Source organism: Salmo salar, chromosome 04 (assembly GCF_965601325.2).
Source record: "Salmo salar chromosome 04, fSalSal1, whole genome shotgun sequence".
In the NCBI taxonomy this organism is placed as follows: Eukaryota; Metazoa; Chordata; class Actinopteri; order Salmoniformes; family Salmonidae; genus Salmo; species Salmo salar.
In genome coordinates, this window is record NC_138294.1 from 47,476,897 (window position 1) to 47,496,311 (window position 19,415).

Sequence of the window (19,415 nt, forward strand, 5' to 3'; positions counted from 1 at the left end):
TTAATGTGTTGTGAAAAGTGTTATGAAATGTAATATAATATTTAGAATTGTATATAAAACTGCCTTAATGTTGCTGGACCCCAGGAGGAGTAGCTTCTGCCTTGGCAACAGCTAATGGGGATCCTTAATAAATACATATAGAAATCAACATCATGGGATTCAGAGTGCAACTCGGTAGCCATGGTCTCCTACCTTCAGATAATCTTTCCTCAGATACTTGTTCCTCCTGCGCTCCTCATTCTGGTTGAGTACAGGTGGAACCTCTGGCCACTTTGGCTCCGTGTCTGACTCGGACTTCAGGCTGCCATCGAAGGAGCATGAAGAGGAGGGCTGCAGAGAGAGAGACAGGTCAAGATACTGGGACACTGTATTAACCAAATGGCAACGCAATAATGGACAAAACCCCCTTTGTTTAGGCAGCACTAGCATTTCATTTAAAGAGATGATTGACCTAAAGCCTCTCCCTACGTCACTCAGTTATAAAAGGCTAACATGCACACAGCCACGTCTTCACATGGACGGTGATGAGGGTGAGGAAACAAAAGGCACGAATAAAAATGGGGGACCTCAGAGAAAGCGGCGTCGTCGTCTGTGAAGTCAGGGTCCTTTCCAGAGACAGACAGAGAGAGGTGAACAACATGAGTGAAACCCAGACACCAAAACCAAGGCCTCCCACACGGACACATTAAAAAGTGGAACTGAAAACACGACCATGATGTAGTATTACTCGCACAAAATGGGAAGAATGAGTAGCATGTTTCCTGTAGAAAACAGAGAAGTACATTAAGTCCTTACCTGCCCACTCAGCACTGACGTGCCACTGCTCCCTTCATCTAGAGAGGCACTAGGAGAGAGAAAGAAAAACACACTGACTCACACATATTTACCTTCATGGACAATACCCTCATTTATGGAACAGTGTGTCATCACTAGGGCAGCCAACAATCAATAACAGACAGACAGACAATGGAGCCTTTACTACGTAGACATGGAATCACTGGCCACCTTAATAATGGAACACTTGTCACTTTAATAATGTTTACATACTGCTTACTCATCTCATATGAATATACTGTATTCTATTCTACTGTATTTTAGTCAATGCCACTCAGACATTGCTCATCCTAATATTTATATATTTCTTAATAACATTCTTTTATATTTGTGTGTATTGTTGTGAATTGTTAGATACTAGCTCCAGTGCAGTAGTAACACAAGCATTTCGCAACACTGGCAATAACTTCTGCTAAATATGTGTATGTGACCAATAAAATTTGACTTGATTTGGTGTAGCTCAATTGGTAGAGCATGGTGGTTGCAACGGGGGACCAGTACAAAAAAAAGTATGCACTCACTAACTGAGTCGCTCTGGATAAAAGCGTCTGCTAAATGACTAAAATGTAAAATGTAATTACTCGTAGTTATACCTACAGTGCATTCAGAAAGTATTCAGACCTCTTGACTTTTTCCCCACATTTTGTTATGTTACAACCTTATTCTAACACGGACTGAATAGTTTTTTCGCCTCAATCTACACACAATACCCCATAATGACAAAGAAGAAACAGTTTTTGTAATTTTTTGGGCTAACTTATATATTTAAAAAAATGTAAATATCACATTTACATAAGTCTTCAGACCCTTTACTCAGTACTTTGTTGAAGCACCTTTGGCAGTGATTACAGCCTTGAGTCTTCTTGGGTATGACACTACAAGCTTGGCACGCCTGTATTTGGGGAGTTTCTCCCATTCTTCTCTGCAGATCCTCTCAAGCGCTGTCAGGTTTGATGGGGAGCATCACAGCACAGCTATTTTCAGGTCTCTTCGGAGATGTTCAATCGGGTTCAAGTCCGGGCTCTGGCTGGGCCACTCAATGACATTCAGAGACTTGTCCCGAAGCCACTGCGTTGTCTTGGCTGTGTACTTAGGGTTGTTGTCCTGTTAGAAGGTGAACCTTCGCCCCAGTATGAGGTTCTGAGTGCTCTGGAGCAGGTTTTCATGAAGGATCTCTCTGTACTTTTCTCAGTTGATCTTTCCCCCGATCCTGACTAGTCTCTCAGTCCCTGCCGCTGAAAGACATCCCCACAGTATGATACTGCCACCATCATGCTTCACCGTAGGGATGGTGCCAGGTTTCCTCCAGACGTGACGCTTGGCATTCAGGCCAAATAGTTCAATCTCGGTTTCATCAGACCAGAGAACAATGTTTCTCATGGTTTGAGAGTCCTTTAGGCGCCTTTTGGCAAACTCCAAGCAGGCTGTCATGTGCTTTTACTAAGGAGTGGCTTCCGTCTGGCCACTCTACCATAAAAGGCCTGATTGGTGGAGTGCTGCAGAGGTGGTTGTCCTTCTGGAAGGTTCTCCTATCTCCAGAGAGGAACTGTGGAGCTCTGTCACAGTGACCATCGGGTTCTTGGTCACCTCCCTGACCAAGGCACTTCTCACCTAATTGCTCAGTTTGGCCGGGCGGCCGGCTATAGTAAGAGTCTTGGTGGTTCCAAACGCCTTCCATTTAAAAATTATGGAGGCCACAGTGTTCTTGGGGACCTTCCATGCTGCAGAAATATTTTGGTTCCCTTCCCCAGATCTGTGCCTCAACACAATCCTGTCTCGGAGCTCAACAGACAATTCCTTCGACCTCATGGCTTGGTTTTTGCTCTGACATGCACTGTCAACTGTGAGACCTTATATAGACAGGTGAGTGCCTTTCTAAATCATGTCCCATCAATTGAATTTACCACATGGTGAAATCCAATCAAGTTGTAGAAACATCTCAAGGATGATCCTGGGCTCAATTTTGAGTCTCAGAGCAAAGGGTCTGAATACTTATGTAAATATGGTTGTTCTGTTTTTTATTTTAATAAATGTGCAAACATTTCTAAAAACCTGTTTTCACTTTGTCATTATTGGATATTGTGTGTAGATTGATGAGGAAAAACAATTATTTAATACATTTTAGAATAAGGCTGTAATGTAACAAAAATGTGGAAAAAGTCAAGGGGTCCGAATACTTTTCGAATGCACTGTATTTTGAGACAAGATCCTATAACACGAGTCATGGGGACAGTTTCGATGAGGCATGAATGGCATGCTTTTGAGTCTATGACAAGGGTTAACTTGCGCCCAGGAAACCGGATAGTTTTATGCAAGCGACCCAAGGTCTTAGAGTGTAACGGGCAGGAGTAATGTGTTTAGGTAGAGCTGTGCTGCACGTACCTGCGGATAGCCTGAGAGGGGGACCTTTGCTTGCTGCTGGAGCTGCCAGAGTGACTGAGGAACCTGGACAGGTAGACAGAGCGGTGGTTAGTACCATCTCTCCATTTTCTCTCTGCAGGCACAATGTGTTCAGGCAGCCATGATATGGTACGGGTTCCGGGTGGATTTAAGAACTGGAGAACAACAGACAATCTAAGGGTGTGCATTCATCTCACAAGGCACAGAAACATGCATTTCATTCTCCAGCTTGACATTTTTCACGATTGTAATTAACAGACACCACATTAGTTTTCTATATATACATCCACCTCCTTAAACTTTCACAATCTCACATCTGTCTCTACCTGTGTGCACGGCCGGCAACTCTCCTTCGATGAATTAGACTCTCTGCTCTACAAATTAAGGACCGTCGTCTGGTAGCCACACATCATGTGTGCACCAATCAGGTCCAAGGAAGAGGCGAGGTGGGGGAGCAGGAGATGGATGAAGCAGGGAGGGAAGAAGAGGAGAGAAGAGGGGAGCCAATGACAGGGAGGTTCGTTAGATGCAGAGCAGGAATAGAGATAGTTAGAGCATGGTGATGGGGTAACTTCAGGAGAAAGAAGAGTAGTAAAATGTCTGGAAATGGATAAAATACAGGTAATACACTCTTAGAACCTTTTTTTTCTATCTAGAACCTAAAAGGGTCCTTCAGCTGTCCCCATAGGAGAACCCTTTGAAGAACCGTTTTTTTTTGTTGGTTACAGGCAGAACCCTTTTCCCCACAGAGGGTTCTACATGGAACCAAAAAGGTTCATCCTGGAACCAAAAATGGTTCTCGTATGGGGACAGCCGAATAACCCTTTTGGAACCCTTTCTTCTGAGAGTGTATATAAGCACCTAATGCAAGAGAAATGATAACGTGCACTCTTCACGTATCACCTGCTGTCTGCAACAGCTATGGCTGGCTCACGCTGACAATTGATTATTGTTAACCTAATAACTATGGGTAGAACCCCAATAACCAGTCAGAAACCCATGACTGTCAAGGTTGTAAATCAAGTCCTTTTCTTTCCTGTCTTGGAGAATGAAAAGAAGAGTCCTTCCCCCTCCCAACCCTCTCCTCTAAGAACATCCCAGGATCTTCCTGCCCTGTCACTGATAAGGGGTCAAGGATGGAGTGAGAGAGCGCGAGCAGAGGTGAGGGTGGGGGATGCTGAGCTCAGCAGAGGCGAGGAGGACAGAGAGATATGGGGTTAGGAGCAGGGCTCAGAGTGAGGTGAGGTCAGAGAGGAGAGGAGGGAACAACCATGGGGTCAGAGGTCAGCCTCTCACCTGTTCTGTTGCTCCTGCTGCAGAAGCTGGACGGCAATCTTCCTCAGGTCCAGCACCTCCTTCAGCTCTTCCTCCTCCTCCTCTTCCTCCTCCTCAGCTAGCTGATCTTTATCAGAGCTGCAGGCCACAGGGACGTGACAGTTAGAAACCTACACCAACTGCTTCACACTCAATGTAATAGCATGAACTCACAACGTGGCCATACTATAGTGGCATCTATCCAACGACATGGCCTTCTCAGCATGTCTACTGTCCCGGCCTGTTGTTATTATTATTTCACTACCGCTATCATCTAGCTGCTAAGTATCAACTCACCTACAGTACATTAACCAGGGTTGTAAATAAATGATCTAAGGAGACTGATAGATCAATATTATTTCAGTTCAGACTTAAATAACTTGAAGGTGAATTCTCTTCCCTTCCTCCTCCTGTCTATCTGTGTAGTGAGGACTTACCCAGACTCCTCTTTCCAGGTTTCCTTATCTTTGCTTTGGTGTGACTTGTTAAGAACCTTCTCCAATTCCTGAAACACAGAACAAAAAGTCAGATTCATTAATTCAATAAAACATTTTATTTTTTTAAAGTTATAGTTAAGCAATAAGGCCAGAGGGGGTGTGGTATATGGCCAATATACCACGGCTAAGGGCTGTTCTTATGCACGACGCAACGCAGAATGCTTGGATAGAGCCCTTATTGCTAGGTGCCTTATTGCTATTATAAACTGGTTACCAACGTAGTCAGAGCAGTAAAAAGTAATGTTTTGTCATACCCGTGGTATACGGTCTGATGTACCACGGTTGTCAGCCAATCAGCATTCAGGGTTCGAACCTCCCAGTTTATAACTAGATGTGTAAAACCCCTACACTACTATCCAGGTTCAATCACAAGCCTGTTTTCCATTATCGATACAAGTCAGGCCGAGATAAATTTCATTTGGCCTTTAAGCGCTGTGCCTTGGCTTATTCCACAAAATATACCCCCCAAAAAACCTAACAAGATGATCTATTTGCCTATTCCATTTGTAAGGGAGGCCATCCTTTTGGTGGAGGTTTCAGTGAGGAGGCAACAAGAAGAGTAAGTACAATGTCCAGGTTGGACATGTATTTACAGTACAGGAGTGGCAAACTGTACGCTACGTATAAATGTACAAACAACTAAACAAACAGGACGTAGACAGGTATCATAAACAAACAATAACAGAAAATAAATCAAAAGGTTGAGCCCAATAAATCAAACAAACCCCAATTATGCCTGAAACCAATGGCAGCATTCCATCCTTACCCTGTCTCTGTCTGCCCAACAATGAAATGTTTTTTTAAAGTTTTTTTTTAACTAGGCAAGTCAGAACGGCCTGTACTGAAGAGCTCAGTGACTTTCAACGTGGCATAGGATATCACCTTTCCAACAAGTCAGATCCTCAAATTTCTGCCCTGCTAGAGCTGCCCCGGTCAACTGTAAGTGCTGTTATTGTGAAGAGGAAACGTCTAGGAGCAACAACGGCTCAGCCGCAAAGCGGTAGGCCATACAAGCTCACAGAGCAAGACCGCCGTGTGCTGAAGCGCGTTAAAAATCGTCTGTCCTCAGTTGCAACACTCACTACAGAGTTCCAAACTTCTTCTGGAAGCAACGTCAGCACAATAACTGTTCGTCGGGAGCTTCATGAAATGGGTTTCCATGGCTGAGCAGTGGCACACAAGCCTAAGCTCAGCATGCACAATGCCATCTGGCAGTCCGACGGAATAATCTGGGTTTGGCGGATGCCAGGAGAACGCTACCTGCCCGAATGCATAGTGCCAACTGTAAAGTTTGGTGGAGGAGGAATAATGGTCTAGGGCTGTTTTTCATGGTTTGGGCTAGGTCCCTTAGTTCCAGGGACATTCCGCAGCAATGTTCCAAAATCTAGTGGAAAGCCTTCCCAGAAGAGTGGAGGTGGTTGTAGCAGCAAAGGGGGGGACCAACTCCATATTAATGGCCATGATTTTGGAATGAGATGTTTGACGAGCAGGTGTCCACATACTTCTGTCTTTCTCTCAGCACATATCAAAGCTGCAGGCTAAAGTTACATCTAGACTGGGTTTCCTCTATCGTAATCGCTCCTCTTTCACTCCAACTGCCAAACTACTGCAGCCCTCATCCTCCATATACAACACCCGTTCTGCCAGTCACATTCTGTTAATTAAAAGGTCCCCAAAGCGCACACTTCCCTGGGTCGCTCGTCTTTTCAGTTCGCTGTAGCTAGCGACTGGAACAAGCTGCAACAAAACACTCAAACTGGACAGTTATACCTCTTCATTCAAAGACTCAATCATGGACACTTTTACTGACAGTTGTGGCTGCTTTGCGTGATCTATTGTTGTCTCTACCTTCTTTCAAATCAAATCAAATGTTATTTGTCACATGCGCCGAATACGACAGGTGTAGTAGACCTTACAGTGAAATGCTTACTTACAAAACCTTAACCAACAATGCAGTTAAGATATATAGGGGGTACTGGTACAGAGTCAATGTGCGGGGTTGGGGGGGCACCGGTGTTGAGGTAATTATGTACATGTAGGTAGAGTTATTAAAGTGACTATGCATAGATAACAACAGAGAGTAGAAGCAGCGTGGGGGCAATGCAAATAGTCTGGGTAGCTGGCTGCACCGGTTATTTGAGGTAGTATGTACATGTAGGTAGAGTTATTAAAGTGACTATGCATAGATGGCATCAGAGAGTAGCAGTGGTGTAAAGGGGGGGGGGGCACTGCAAATAGTCTGGGAATTTTATCATAGCCCTCATCCCCGCAGGAGGCCTTTTGCTAGGCGATCATTGTAAATAAGAATTTGTTCTTAACTGACTTGCCTAGTGTTAGGTTCTAAATATCAGAGTAAGAAATCGACGGACACTATGAAAGCTCCAACCAAGTTTATTCACCCATTGGGTCCATACAGCTATATAAGACAAAAGACATTCACACAAGCACTGATATTTAACCCCGAGTCTCCTCCTACACATCTGAACAGCCAATGCATCTCTGTTGCTAGACAGAACCTTAGTGATATTTATTCTTCCTCACTTCCTCTAACCTGACCTCTGCCCCAAAGTGCTCACTCCTCCCCAACTCACGGCTGTCATGTTGACTCGTACCAGACTGTGTCTCCTCTCCTCCCAGAGGATCCCTGATGGCTAACAATAACATATCATGACATAATGTAAACGTTATACATCACCCTCTCTCCCTCAGTGACATTAATAAGTATATTTCATATTTTCACAACCAAACACTAGTTAAATAAAAGGTTAAATATATATATATTTTTTAAATGTATTGTACTTTAATTCTTTGCCTGATTTAGGGCACTTAAGAGCTGTGAATGCCAGGCATGGGATCTCAAGTTGTATGACTTGATGAAAGGTATGATTAGTTTTAAGCACGGATTAAGCTTGTACTGACAATCTCCTATACCCCGGAGCTAATAGTGGAAAAGGAACAGGCAGTGGTAGGACAGTACCTCACCCGCGGATAGCTCGACAGCGGAAGACAGGCTAGTTAGTGGTGTACGTGTAGTGGCCATACAGCTCCCTATGGATTTCTTGTGACGTACCTTTATACAGGAGATGTAGGGTCCAACACTCTGCTGCCCGTCCCCCTCTGACAGGGCATTATCCTCCTCTGGGTTGGGCTCGATGAAATCATAGGGTTCCTGATCTACGGGCACAACACACCAGGTTGAACCTCAAGACTATCTGCTTGTTGCCAGTTGAGCACAATATTGCTCAAATACCGTTTCCTAACAGTCAAATCCACTGCATCTAAAAACAGGCCTCACCTTTGCCTGAGTCCATCTTGGAGAGGAGAGAGAGGGCGTCGGCGCGGGCCGTCTCTGAGACCTGAGAGTGCAGGCTGATGGTGTCATCGTCAGAAGGCTAGAGGAAGGGAGGGAGGGGCGAGGAGGAGAAGGGAACTTAAGAGGTAAGTGAGCATGAACCATAAACGAGTGTACTGAACATGTCTGCACGTACTACAGAAGGTGGTTGACTTGGGCCGGAGCTGACAGGAAGATTGTACAGGCACCTCAAATATTCTACTGCTTTAGTTTCTGCAAAATATTGTAGTGTTCCAGCACCTAAAATGAGTACCGGCACCTACTTCAGTCCAAGTCAAGCACTGACTATAGAATAAATACAAAGGGGCAGTATCAATTTGCCGTGGTTGAACGCACACCAATAGGCTTCGTACAGTCTAAGCCTCACTACAGTGGGTGAACTCTGACCTCCGTCGTAGACAGTCTTTTATCCCCGTTGTCACTGCCGATACCAGAGTCAGGACCGTGGTTCTTACTGGGGTAAAAATCCTCCATGCTGCAGAGACATATAAAGGGATAGTCGGAAATGAAAGAGTCAGACAGTTTCGTTTAAGTCACAATCATGACATCATAAGCACTTCATAATATGTCGAACCTGTGTCATTAATCTTCAAATATGTTATACCAGTTGTCATTATAGTTTCATGGAACACACCATTCATGATGCATATGGTCTATTGTCTTGTCTGTAGTATACGTAGTAGTATGATATGATATAAGAGTGTACCTGTCTGTCAGAGGCTGGGGAAGGCAGCGTTTGCCCAGGGAGGGGAGGTCCAGAGAGTCAGGCTTCTTATTCAGCCTACATGTTTGGATGTTCAGGTACTTAAAGATGTGCACCTTGCCCTTCAGGCAGATCTGAAATACACAAATAGCTGATTAAATGAAGTGTCCAACTGATGGTGCAACTGTTCCTCGGAGATGGTGGTATTTCATGAATACTGTCACAGCTGGGGGGGGGGGGGGGGGGGGGTTCTAGGCGCGTTGCCGAGCTGAGGTTAACCTGTGTATTACTGTAACCACATCCCTGAAACACATCCAGATGGCAGCGGATATTCCCATGCTGCGCCAAATGTCAAGTACAGCCCAAACTACCACAGATGTTGCCACACAAGAACACACACCTGTGCAGGTGGGGACTGCATGGGGTTGTTGTCGAGGATGATGTGCTGCAGCTGCCTGAGTCTCCTGTAGACAGGAGGGATCTCTGTGATCTTATTGCAGGAGAAGTCAAGTCTGGTGAGTGGCAGGTCCGCCAACTCTGGAGGGAGAGAGAGCGAGGGGTAGAGAAAAATAAAGAAAGCATAAAAGGCATGGGGTTGGATATAGAATAAGGAGAGAGAGTACGGTAAACCTATATAGTTGGTATCTGTCACTGCTCTGGGGTCCAGAGAGGTGTTGGGGAGGGAGAAAGAGTGAAGAGGACCAGGGGAGAGAACGTAAACTGCTACATACCCTCAGGCAGCATGTGAAGACAGTTCCTCCTGATGTTGAGTTCCCGTAAGGCCTGGAGCCTCCCCACCTGAGGGGGCAGCACCTGGATCTCATTACAGCTGATGTCCTACAGGGGGAAGACCGAGAGCAGGTGGTCATACAGAGGCCTACAAATAACTGGACATGGATCACAAATACATGTGGAAAGACACCCGCGCGCGCACACACACACACACACACACACACTGCTCTGGGCCAGTGCTCACCAACTCCATCAGCTCTTTGGCCTTCCCAATTTCCTCTGGGATGGACACTAGCTTGTTGTTGCTCACCACCAGCACTTTGAGGGGGAGGCTAAACAGGTATTTTGGCAATGTTGAGAGAAGGTTCCGGCTACAGAAACACAAAATACACATATACACTATAGTCAGTATACAAGCTTTATCCTGTGTGCAAGGGGCAGTATCTGGATACATCAGGAAAAGATCAAGCAACAAAGGACTCGGTCTTAAAATAATATTAGTGAAACAGAGGACCAGAGGAGATTGCCATCTAATTGTGTCTAGGAAACCAACCTTACTGTCTAGAATCTAGACTCTAGCTATAATCATCAAAACTTTAAAAACAACATCACAGTGTATTTCTCACACTATGAAAGAGGAAATGCTCTTGTTACTTGATCCTGTGGAGTCCCTGAAAGGGGAACACCATTCTCCTGAGATAAAGCAGAATAAAACTGAATATAGTTGTGATCAGGAATGAACGGGATTCACAGGATGACAAAGGACACATGATCAGTTGGATGACAAAGCAATGACAAAGCAAGCACTCTGTCATGTAGCAACTATATTTTTCTGTATTTTATTAGGATCCCCATTAGCTGTTGCGAAAGCAGCAGCTACTCGTCCTGGAGTCCACACAAAAGATGAAACATAATACAGAACATTAACAGACAAGAACAGCTCAAGGACAGAACTACATACACTACCGGTCAAAAGTTTTACAACACCTACTCATTCAAGGGTTTTTCTTTATTTGACTATTTTCTACATTGTAGAATAATAGTGAAGACATCAAAACTAATAAATAACACATATGGAATCATGTAACTGAAAAAAAAGTGTTGAACAAATCAAAATATATGTTATATTTGAGATTCTTCAAATAGCCACCCTATGCCTTGATGACAGCTTTGTACACTCTTTTCATTCTCTCAACCAGCTTCACCTGGAATGCTTTTCCAACAGTATTGAAGGAGTTCCCAAAGATGCTGAGCACTTGTTGGCTGCATTTCCTTCAGTCTGCGGTTCGACTCATCCCAAACCACCTCAATTTAGTTGAGGTCGGGGGATTGTGGAGGCCAGGTCATCTGATGCAGCACTCCATCACTCTCCTTCTTGGTAAAATAGCCCTTACACAGCCTGGAAGTGTGTTGGGTCATTGTCATGTTGAAAAACAAATGGTAGTGGGACTAAGCCCAAACCAGATGGGATGGCGTATCGCTGCAGAATGCAGTGGTAGCCATGCTGGTTCAGTGTGCCTTCAATTTTAAATAAATCACAGACATGGTCACACCAGCAAAGCACCCCCACACGTCCTCCTACATGCTTCACAGTGGGAAATACACATGCGGAGTTCATCCGTGTCACGTCTCACAAAGATACAGCGGTTGGAACCAAAAATCTCCAATTTGGACTCCAGACCAAAGGACAAATTTCCACCGGTCCATTGCTTGTGTTTATTGGCCAAAGCAAGTCTTCTTCTTATTGGTGTCCTTTAGTAGTGGTTTCTTTGCAGCAATTCGACCCTGAAGGCCTGATTCACACAGTCTCATCTGAACAGTTGATGTTGAAATGTGTCTGTTACTTGAACTCTGTGAAGCATTCAAAGGGTGGCTATTTGAAGAAACTCAAATATAAAATATATTTGGATTTGTTTAACACCTTTTGGGTCACTACATGATTCCATGTGTTATTTCATAGTTTTGATGTCGTCTTCACTATTATTCTACAATGTAGAAAATAGTAAAAATAAAGAAAAACCCTTGAATAAGTAGGTGTTCTAAAACTTGACCGGTAGCGTACATTTAAAAATGGCACACATAACACGTGCAGTTGAAGTCGGAAGTTTACATACACTTAGGTTGAAGTCATTCAAACTAGTTTTTCAACATAACCTGAAAGGCCCATCAAGCAAGAAAGAAGCCACTGCTCCAAAACCGCCATAAAAAAAGCCAGACGACGGTTTGCAACTGCACATGGGGACAAATATCGTACTTTTTGGAGAACTGTCCTCTGGTGTGATGAAACAAAAATAGAACTGTTTGGCCAGAATGACCATTGTTATGTTTGGAGGAAAAAGGGGGATGCTTGCAAGACGAAGAACACCATCCCAACCGTGAAGCACAGGGGTGGCAGCATCATGTTGTGGGGGTGCTTTGCTGCGGGAGGGACTGGTGCACTTCACAAAATAGATGGCATCATGAGGAAAGAAAATTATGTGGATATATTGAAGCAGCATCTCAAGACATCAGTCAGGAAGTTAAAGCTTTGTCGCAAATGGGTCTTCCAAATGCACAATGACCCCAAGCATACTTTCAAAGTTGTGGCAAAATGGCTTAAGGACAACAAAGTCAAGGTATTGGAGTGGCAATCACAAAGCACTGACCTCAATCCTATAGAAAATTTGTGGGCAGAACTGGAAAAGCGTGTGCCTACAAACCTGAGTCAGTTACACCAGCTCTGTCAAGAGGAATGGGCCAAAATTCACACAACTTATTGTAGGAATCTTGTGGAAGGCTACACGAAATGTTTGACCCAAGTTAAACAATTTAAAGGCAATGCTACCAAATACTAATTGGGTGTATGTAAACTTCGGACCCACTGGGAATGTGATGAAAGAAATAAAAGCTGAAATAAATCATTCTCTCTACTATTATTCTGACATTTCACATTCTAAAAATAAAGTGGTGATCCTAACTGACCTAAGACAGGGAATTTTTACTAGGATTAAATGTCAGGAATTGTGAAAAAACTGAGTTTAAATGTATTTGGCTAAGGTGCATGTAAACTTCCGACTTCAACTGTACATATCAATACAAACACACAAAATATCTAGGTCAAATAGGGGAGAGTTGTGCTGTGAGATGTTGCTTTATCTGGGGGTTTTTAACCAGTTTTGTTGTTCATTTGAGCAATATGAAATGGGAGTTCCATGCAATAATGGCTCTATATAATACTGTATGCTTTTTTGAATTTGTTCTGGATTTAGAGACCTCTGCTGGCATGTTCGGTAGAGTAAGTGTGTGTGTGTCAGAGCTGTATTGAAGTTGACTATGCAAACAATTAGGAATTTTCAACTATGTTTTTTATAAAAAGAAGTGATGCAGTCAGTCTCTCCTCAACTGTTAACCAAGAGAGACTGGAATGCATAGTATTTATATCAGTCCTCTGATTACAATGAAGAGCAAGACGTACTGCTCTGTTCTGGGCCAGCTGCAGCTTAACTAGGTCTTTCCTTGCAGCACTTGACCACACAACTGGACAATAATCAAGATAAGACAAAACTAAAGCCTGCAAGACTTGCTTTTTGGAGTGTGGTGTCAAAAAGCAGAGCATCTCTTTATTACAGACAGACCTCTCCCCATCTTTACAACCATTGAATCTTTGCTTTGACCATGACAGTTTACAATCTAAGGTAACGCCAAGTAATTTAGTCTCCTCAACTTGTTCAACAGCCACACCATTCATTACCAGATTCAGCTGAGGTCTAGAACTTAGGGAATGATTTGTACCAAACACAATGCTCTTCGTTTTTGGAGATGTTCATGACCAGTTTATTACTGTTATTCTAAAACTGACTGCAACTCCTTGTCTTTCTTTATGTGCAATAAAGGTTAGTCTAGTGCTGTAGGTTGAAGTTCAGTCTAGTGCTGTATGTTGGTTATCTTTCTCAAATTCATTTGAGGCTAATTCATTGAGTCTATAAACCAAATCTGGAGTCAATCTGACTTGTGGTTCATGAGAAGATGATTTTGAGCATTAGCATATGTGCTAATGTGCATCTATAGGTACAGTGCGGCCATATTAAAATGCAGCAACTTATTTCTCATTACCAACAAACACTGATGGAAAAAAACTCTCTAATCTAATTATTCAGAAATACCAAATCTGGAGTGAATCTGACGTATGTTTCACGAGGAGAAGATGATTTGGAGCGTTACTTATGCAAAGAATGAGTTGCTAATAGTTTGAGATATGAATACCAAATACAGTGTGGTTCATCTTAGGGATGTCCATGACAGCGATGACAAGTTTCAAGTTGATAGGCCACTGTGGAGTGGATTTACAGTGGTTTAAATAGACCTCAAATCTGATATTTGTAAATAACTCAGCCATCTTTTGACCAATCCGTTAGCTTTTCTCAAACTCAGTTAAGATATATACCATGGGCCTAGAATTTGGTGTTATTTTGTCCTATGACTTCATGAGACTATTTTTTTATTTATAGTGTGGTATCTTTGAATGCATCAAGTTTATTTTCTCAAACTCTTTAGGGACTATTGTAATGAGTCCAAAGACCAAATTTGTAGTGAATCTGACTTTTAGTCCACGAGAAAAATATATGTTATGATTATTTTAAGCATTAGTTACACAGTCAAAAAGTGAATCGTTAATAGTTTCCTTATTTTGTAAGACGGTAACATGGTTCATCATGGTAATGTAGTTGATTAACCTAAAAAGTTTCAAGTTGATAGGCCATTGTGAAGTGGATTGACAAAGGATTTAAAATATGGGCCTACTATTGTTATTTTACTGCTGCTCTTTAATTATTTGTTACTTTTAATTCATTTTTTTGTTGATATTTTTATTAAAACTGCATTGTTGCTTAATAAGGGCTTGTAAGTAAGCATTTCACTGTAAGGTCTACACCTGTTGTATTCAGCGCATGTGACTAATACAATTTGATTGGATTTAATTACTGGTGTTACTTGGACTTTTGGTTCATGAGAATACATTTTTCAAAAGGTTATCCAAAATGTCCAAGATGGAGGAAAATCTATCCTGACGGACATTATGGGTCCTTCAAGCAAATTTGTTCCGCATGAGAGAAGATACCTAGATACAAAGTTTAAAGTCCCTAAGTCAAAAGGGGTGGTGGATATGAGGGTTTAAGTGAGAGTGCTTATAACAGCTCCACCTTAAGGCCAATCGGTGCCATTGCCATCTATGCCTGAGTTATTTGACCATGTCAAAGGGAAAAAAAATAATCCAAGTATAACAAAAGCTTTGCTGTGAACACCTTAATGTGGGCCTTTGTATTTCCTGTTTCTTGGTGATATCATGTTGATATCAAACAGTATGAGGTCACTGGATCAACAGATCACACCACAGTGCTCCACGAGTCATCACTGACCTGATGTTGAGATAGGTCAGCATCTGCAAGTTGATGATGGTTTCTGGGATGCATTTGATGCAGTTGTGGTATAGGTTGAGGGACTCGAGGGGGGCGAACAGACACACCTCTGGGGGAATCTCTGTGAGCCTGTTCTTCGACAGATCTGGGGGAGGGAAAGAGAGAGACAGACAGCAGGTGAGGGTCATGGGTACACAGGAACTATATACACAGTACTGTACGTACAATACATGATCATTAGTATGTGGACACCTGCTCGCCGAAAATCGGCTAGAATTTAGTGTCATTGGAGTTGGTCCCCCCTTTGCTGCTATGGCAGCCTCCACTCTTTTGGGAAGGCTTTCCACTAAAGCAGATGAGCTCCCACATTTTTCAGCATGTTTTTAAAAATAGATATTTAGACAAACTTAGATTTTTTGGGATGGAGATTTATAAGATGCTACCCTAAACAAGATAACCTTCATTCCAAATCGAAACTCCAAACCTACAACCTGATTTTGGCTGGAATGACTTGTTTCCTACACTCAATGATTATTTTTCCCAACCTATACATCAAATGTTCTGGCAAACAAGCTGAGACCTGAAAAACCCATCCAACCTGGAGCTGAGTGAGTAGCACTTAGTCGTAAGCAAATTTTTTACTTTCAAAAGCCAAGAAGAAAAATACATTTCAATTCTATATTCTACTTAAAAAGGACTGAATGCTCAGGCTACCAAGCTTTGCTAGGACAAAGAGATACAACTTCAATTAGCACTGACGTGTGAAGCGAGAGGTGTCGAAGCCTTTTAGCCCAACAAATGGCAGGCTACCCCAAGTGGGTGACACCTACTCCCTTTGCCTGCTGCACTACTTCTTGGATTCCACATGGCGATCTGTTCACCGTCTGCCCTGGCCTGTCTCCCCCATCTATCTCTCCCCCATCTATCTCTCGCCTCCAGCACACATGCACTGTTGGGGCGAGTGACTCTAAATTTACAAATGGCTACCCCCAAGTCATTATATGTTGTATTTTTTTCTTGTGCATTTTGCTATGAGCCTCATGACTCCTGCATGCTTTGTTGACTACGAACTTTCTTCACCCAACCGTGGGACACACTATGTTTGTTCCCACACTCAGGACTCTGACTCTCTATTGTTTACACAGACTTTTGGCCTCCCATCCTATTCTAACCACCTCTCGCCGGCTTTGTATTCATGTTACCTGATGAAACTGCTGTACAATATGATCTTGTTGCCATCTGATACACATTCATAAATCAGCACTGCAGAGCTCTCCCTGTACTATGCCGTGCCTTGATTGTATTACTGTTGATGATATCTGGAAATGTGCATGTACACCCTGGCCCATCTACTGTTGCTTGCCCCAATTCTGACTTGTGTGCTGATATCTGCTTCACTGATTTCTGCTCCCGTAAAAGCCTGGGTTTTCTGCACGTTAACTCCGGAAGCTTATTACCTAAAATGGATCAATTGAAAGTGTGGGTTCGCAGCTCCAATCCAGATGTGTTGGTCATTACTGAGACGTGGTTAAGGAAGAGTGTTTTGAATACTGATGTTAACCTTTTTGGTTATAACCTTTTTTGGCAAGACAGATCTTCCAAAGGTGGGGGAGTGGCAATCTTTACCAATGATCACCTTCAGTGTTCGGTTGTCTCCACCAAGTCTGTCCCCAAGCAATTTGATTTGCTGGTTTTAAGTATTAAACTTTCAAATTGCTCTTTGTTGACTGCTGCTGGGTGCTATCGTCCTCCATCAGCAGCGGGCTGTACCCAACCTGCCCTAAGCTCTCTCCTGGCCCCTTACAAAGTCTGAACTTGTCCTGCTAGGTGACCTAAACTGGGACATGCTTAAACCACCTGACCAAGTCCTAAAGCAAATGGGACTCCCTAAATCTTTCTCAGATTATTACCAATCCCACAAGGTATTACTCCAAACACACAGAAAAGTCTACTCTCCTTGATGTTATCCTCACAAATAATCCTGATAGGCATCAGTGTAATGTAATGTAATGTAATGTAATGTAATGAAAACGGTTAAAGACCTGGAGAATAAACCCTCCTCCTCACAGCTGCCCATGTCCCTTAAAATGTATGATGTGGTTGTTACTGACAAGAAGCACATGGCTGAGCTCAGGTCTTTCACCGTTTTCCAGAACTTCCTGGGGTTAGACACACAGAGAGAGCTCCTTAAAGTAACTAACTTTGGCCTTCCGGATAGCCTGAGTACACTTATTTCTCATTTGCCTGAACGATAGCCAGTCTGGATGAAAAGCATGCCCAAAGTAAACTGCCTGCTACTCAGGCCCAGAAGCTAGGATATTCATATAATTGGTAGATTTGGAGAGAAAACACTCTAAAGTTTCCAAAACTGTTAAAATAATGTCTATGAGTATAACAGAACTGTTATGGCAGGCGTAAACCTGAGAAAAAATAATCCCACTTCCTGGATGGATTTAGGTTTGTAGTTTTCTATTGAATGGCATTAAAGTATCCATTGACTTAGGACTCAAATTGCACTTCATTTTTACATTTACATTTTAGTCATTTAGCAGACGCTCTTATCCAGATCGACTTACAGTAGTGAATGCATATATTTCATTAAAAAAAATTCCCCCCCCGTACTGGTCCCCCGTGGGAATCGAACCCACAACCCTGGCGTTGCAAACACCACACTAGGTGTCAACAGTATTTAGAAATAGTTTCAGGCTTGTATTCTGAAAAATGAGAGCGTAAGACCAGTCTGAATGAGTGGACCCTTGGAAGTCGCCAGACCCGTTTTCTGCGCACGACCGAGAGCGTGCCTTTTTTGTTTTCCGGTTGAAATGTTATTGATTATTATGACTAAAAACAACCTGAGGATTGATTATAAACATCATTTGAAATGTTTCTACGAACTTTTCAGATTTTTCATCTGTCTGTTGTGACTGCATTTGAGCCTGTGGATTACTGAACAAAATGGAGGTTTTTGGATATAAAGAGGGACTTTATCGAACAAAACCAACATTTATTGAGTAAATGGGAGTCTTGTGAGTGCAACCATACGAAGATCAAAGGTAAGTGATTAATCTTATTGCTATTTCTGACTTTTGTTACTCGTCTACTTGGCTGGTTACTGTTTGTAATGATGTGTCTCCTGGGCGCTGTTCTCAGATAATCGCATGGTTTGCTTTCCCCGTAAAGTCTTTTGAAATCTGACACCGTGGTTGGATTAACAGGAAGTTAATCTTTAAACCGATGTATAACACTTGTATGTTTGATGAATTTTTATAATGAGTATTTCTGTTTTTGAATTTGGCGCTCTGCAATTTCACTGGATGTTGGCCGAGTCGGACGGTAACATCCCACACCCCATAGGAGGTTAACCTGTCTCGTTCCCATTGCTTGGAAGGCAGTCATAAAATCTGCTGTCTCAGCCACTGCCTGTCACCAAGGGAGTACCCCAAGGCTCGATCCTAGGCCCCACGCTCTTCTCAATTTACATCAACAACATAGCTCAGGCAGTAGGAAGCTCTCTCATCCCCCTCCCTGGATGTTGTGTTAAACACTCTACAACGAAGCTTTCTTAGTGTCCAACAAGCTTGCTCTACCCTTAACCTTGTTCCGAACACCTCCAAAACAAAGGTCATGTGGTTTGGTAAGAAGAATGCCCCTCTCCCTACAGATGTGATTACAACCTCTGAGGGTTTAGAGCTTGAGGTAGTCACCTCATACAAGTACTTGGGAGTATGGCTAGAGAGTACACTGTCCTTCTCTCAGCACATATAAAAGCTGCAGGCTAAAGTAAAATCTTGACTTGATTTCCTCTATCGTAATTGCTCCTCTTTCACCCCAGCTGCCAAACTAACCCAGATTCAGATGACCATCCCACCCATGCTAGAATACGGAGACATAATTTATAGATCAGCAAGTAAGGGTGCTCTCAAGCGGCTAGATGTTCTTTACCATTCGGCCATCAGACTTGCCACCAATGCTCCTAAAGGACACATCACTGCACTCTATACTCTGTAAACTGGTCATCTCTGTATACCTGTCGCAAGACCCACTGGTTGATGCTTATTTATAAAACCCTCTTAGGCCTCACTCCCCCCTATCTGAGATATCTACTGCAGCCCTCATCCTCCACATACAACACCCGTTCTGACAGTCACATTCTGTTAAAGGTCCCCAAAACACACAAATCCCTGAGGCGC

The 19,415-nt window shown here is 43.0% G+C and overlaps 1 protein-coding gene across 4 annotated transcripts in view; it reads right to left on the reverse strand.

The window, feature by feature from the left end:
- Window positions 1-19,415, reverse strand: part of LOC106603105 (leucine-rich repeat and calponin homology domain-containing protein 2) — a 76,172-nt gene that overhangs the window by 15,946 nt on the left and 40,811 nt on the right. The window contains exons 2-16 of one of the 4 annotated variants that reach the window (XM_014196330.3): window positions 15,226-15,370; window positions 10,077-10,203; window positions 9,832-9,937; window positions 9,501-9,637; window positions 9,104-9,234; window positions 8,785-8,872; window positions 8,341-8,437; window positions 8,116-8,219; window positions 4,986-5,053; window positions 4,531-4,647; window positions 3,561-3,629; window positions 3,217-3,279; window positions 796-844; window positions 567-605; window positions 193-330 (exon numbers count right to left, since the gene is read on the reverse strand). In XM_014196330.3, coding sequence (XP_014051805.1) covers window positions 193-330; window positions 567-605; window positions 796-844; window positions 3,217-3,279; window positions 3,561-3,629; window positions 4,531-4,647; window positions 4,986-5,053; window positions 8,116-8,219; window positions 8,341-8,437; window positions 8,785-8,872; window positions 9,104-9,234; window positions 9,501-9,637; window positions 9,832-9,937; window positions 10,077-10,203; window positions 15,226-15,370 — 1,478 coding nt within the window. The remainder of the gene's footprint in view (window positions 1-192; window positions 331-566; window positions 606-795; window positions 845-3,216; window positions 3,280-3,560; window positions 3,630-4,530; window positions 4,648-4,985; window positions 5,054-8,115; window positions 8,220-8,340; window positions 8,438-8,784; window positions 8,873-9,103; window positions 9,235-9,500; window positions 9,638-9,831; window positions 9,938-10,076; window positions 10,204-15,225; window positions 15,371-19,415) is intronic. The other 3 variants (XM_014196332.3, XM_014196331.3, XM_014196333.3) reach the window with 3 other exon arrangements.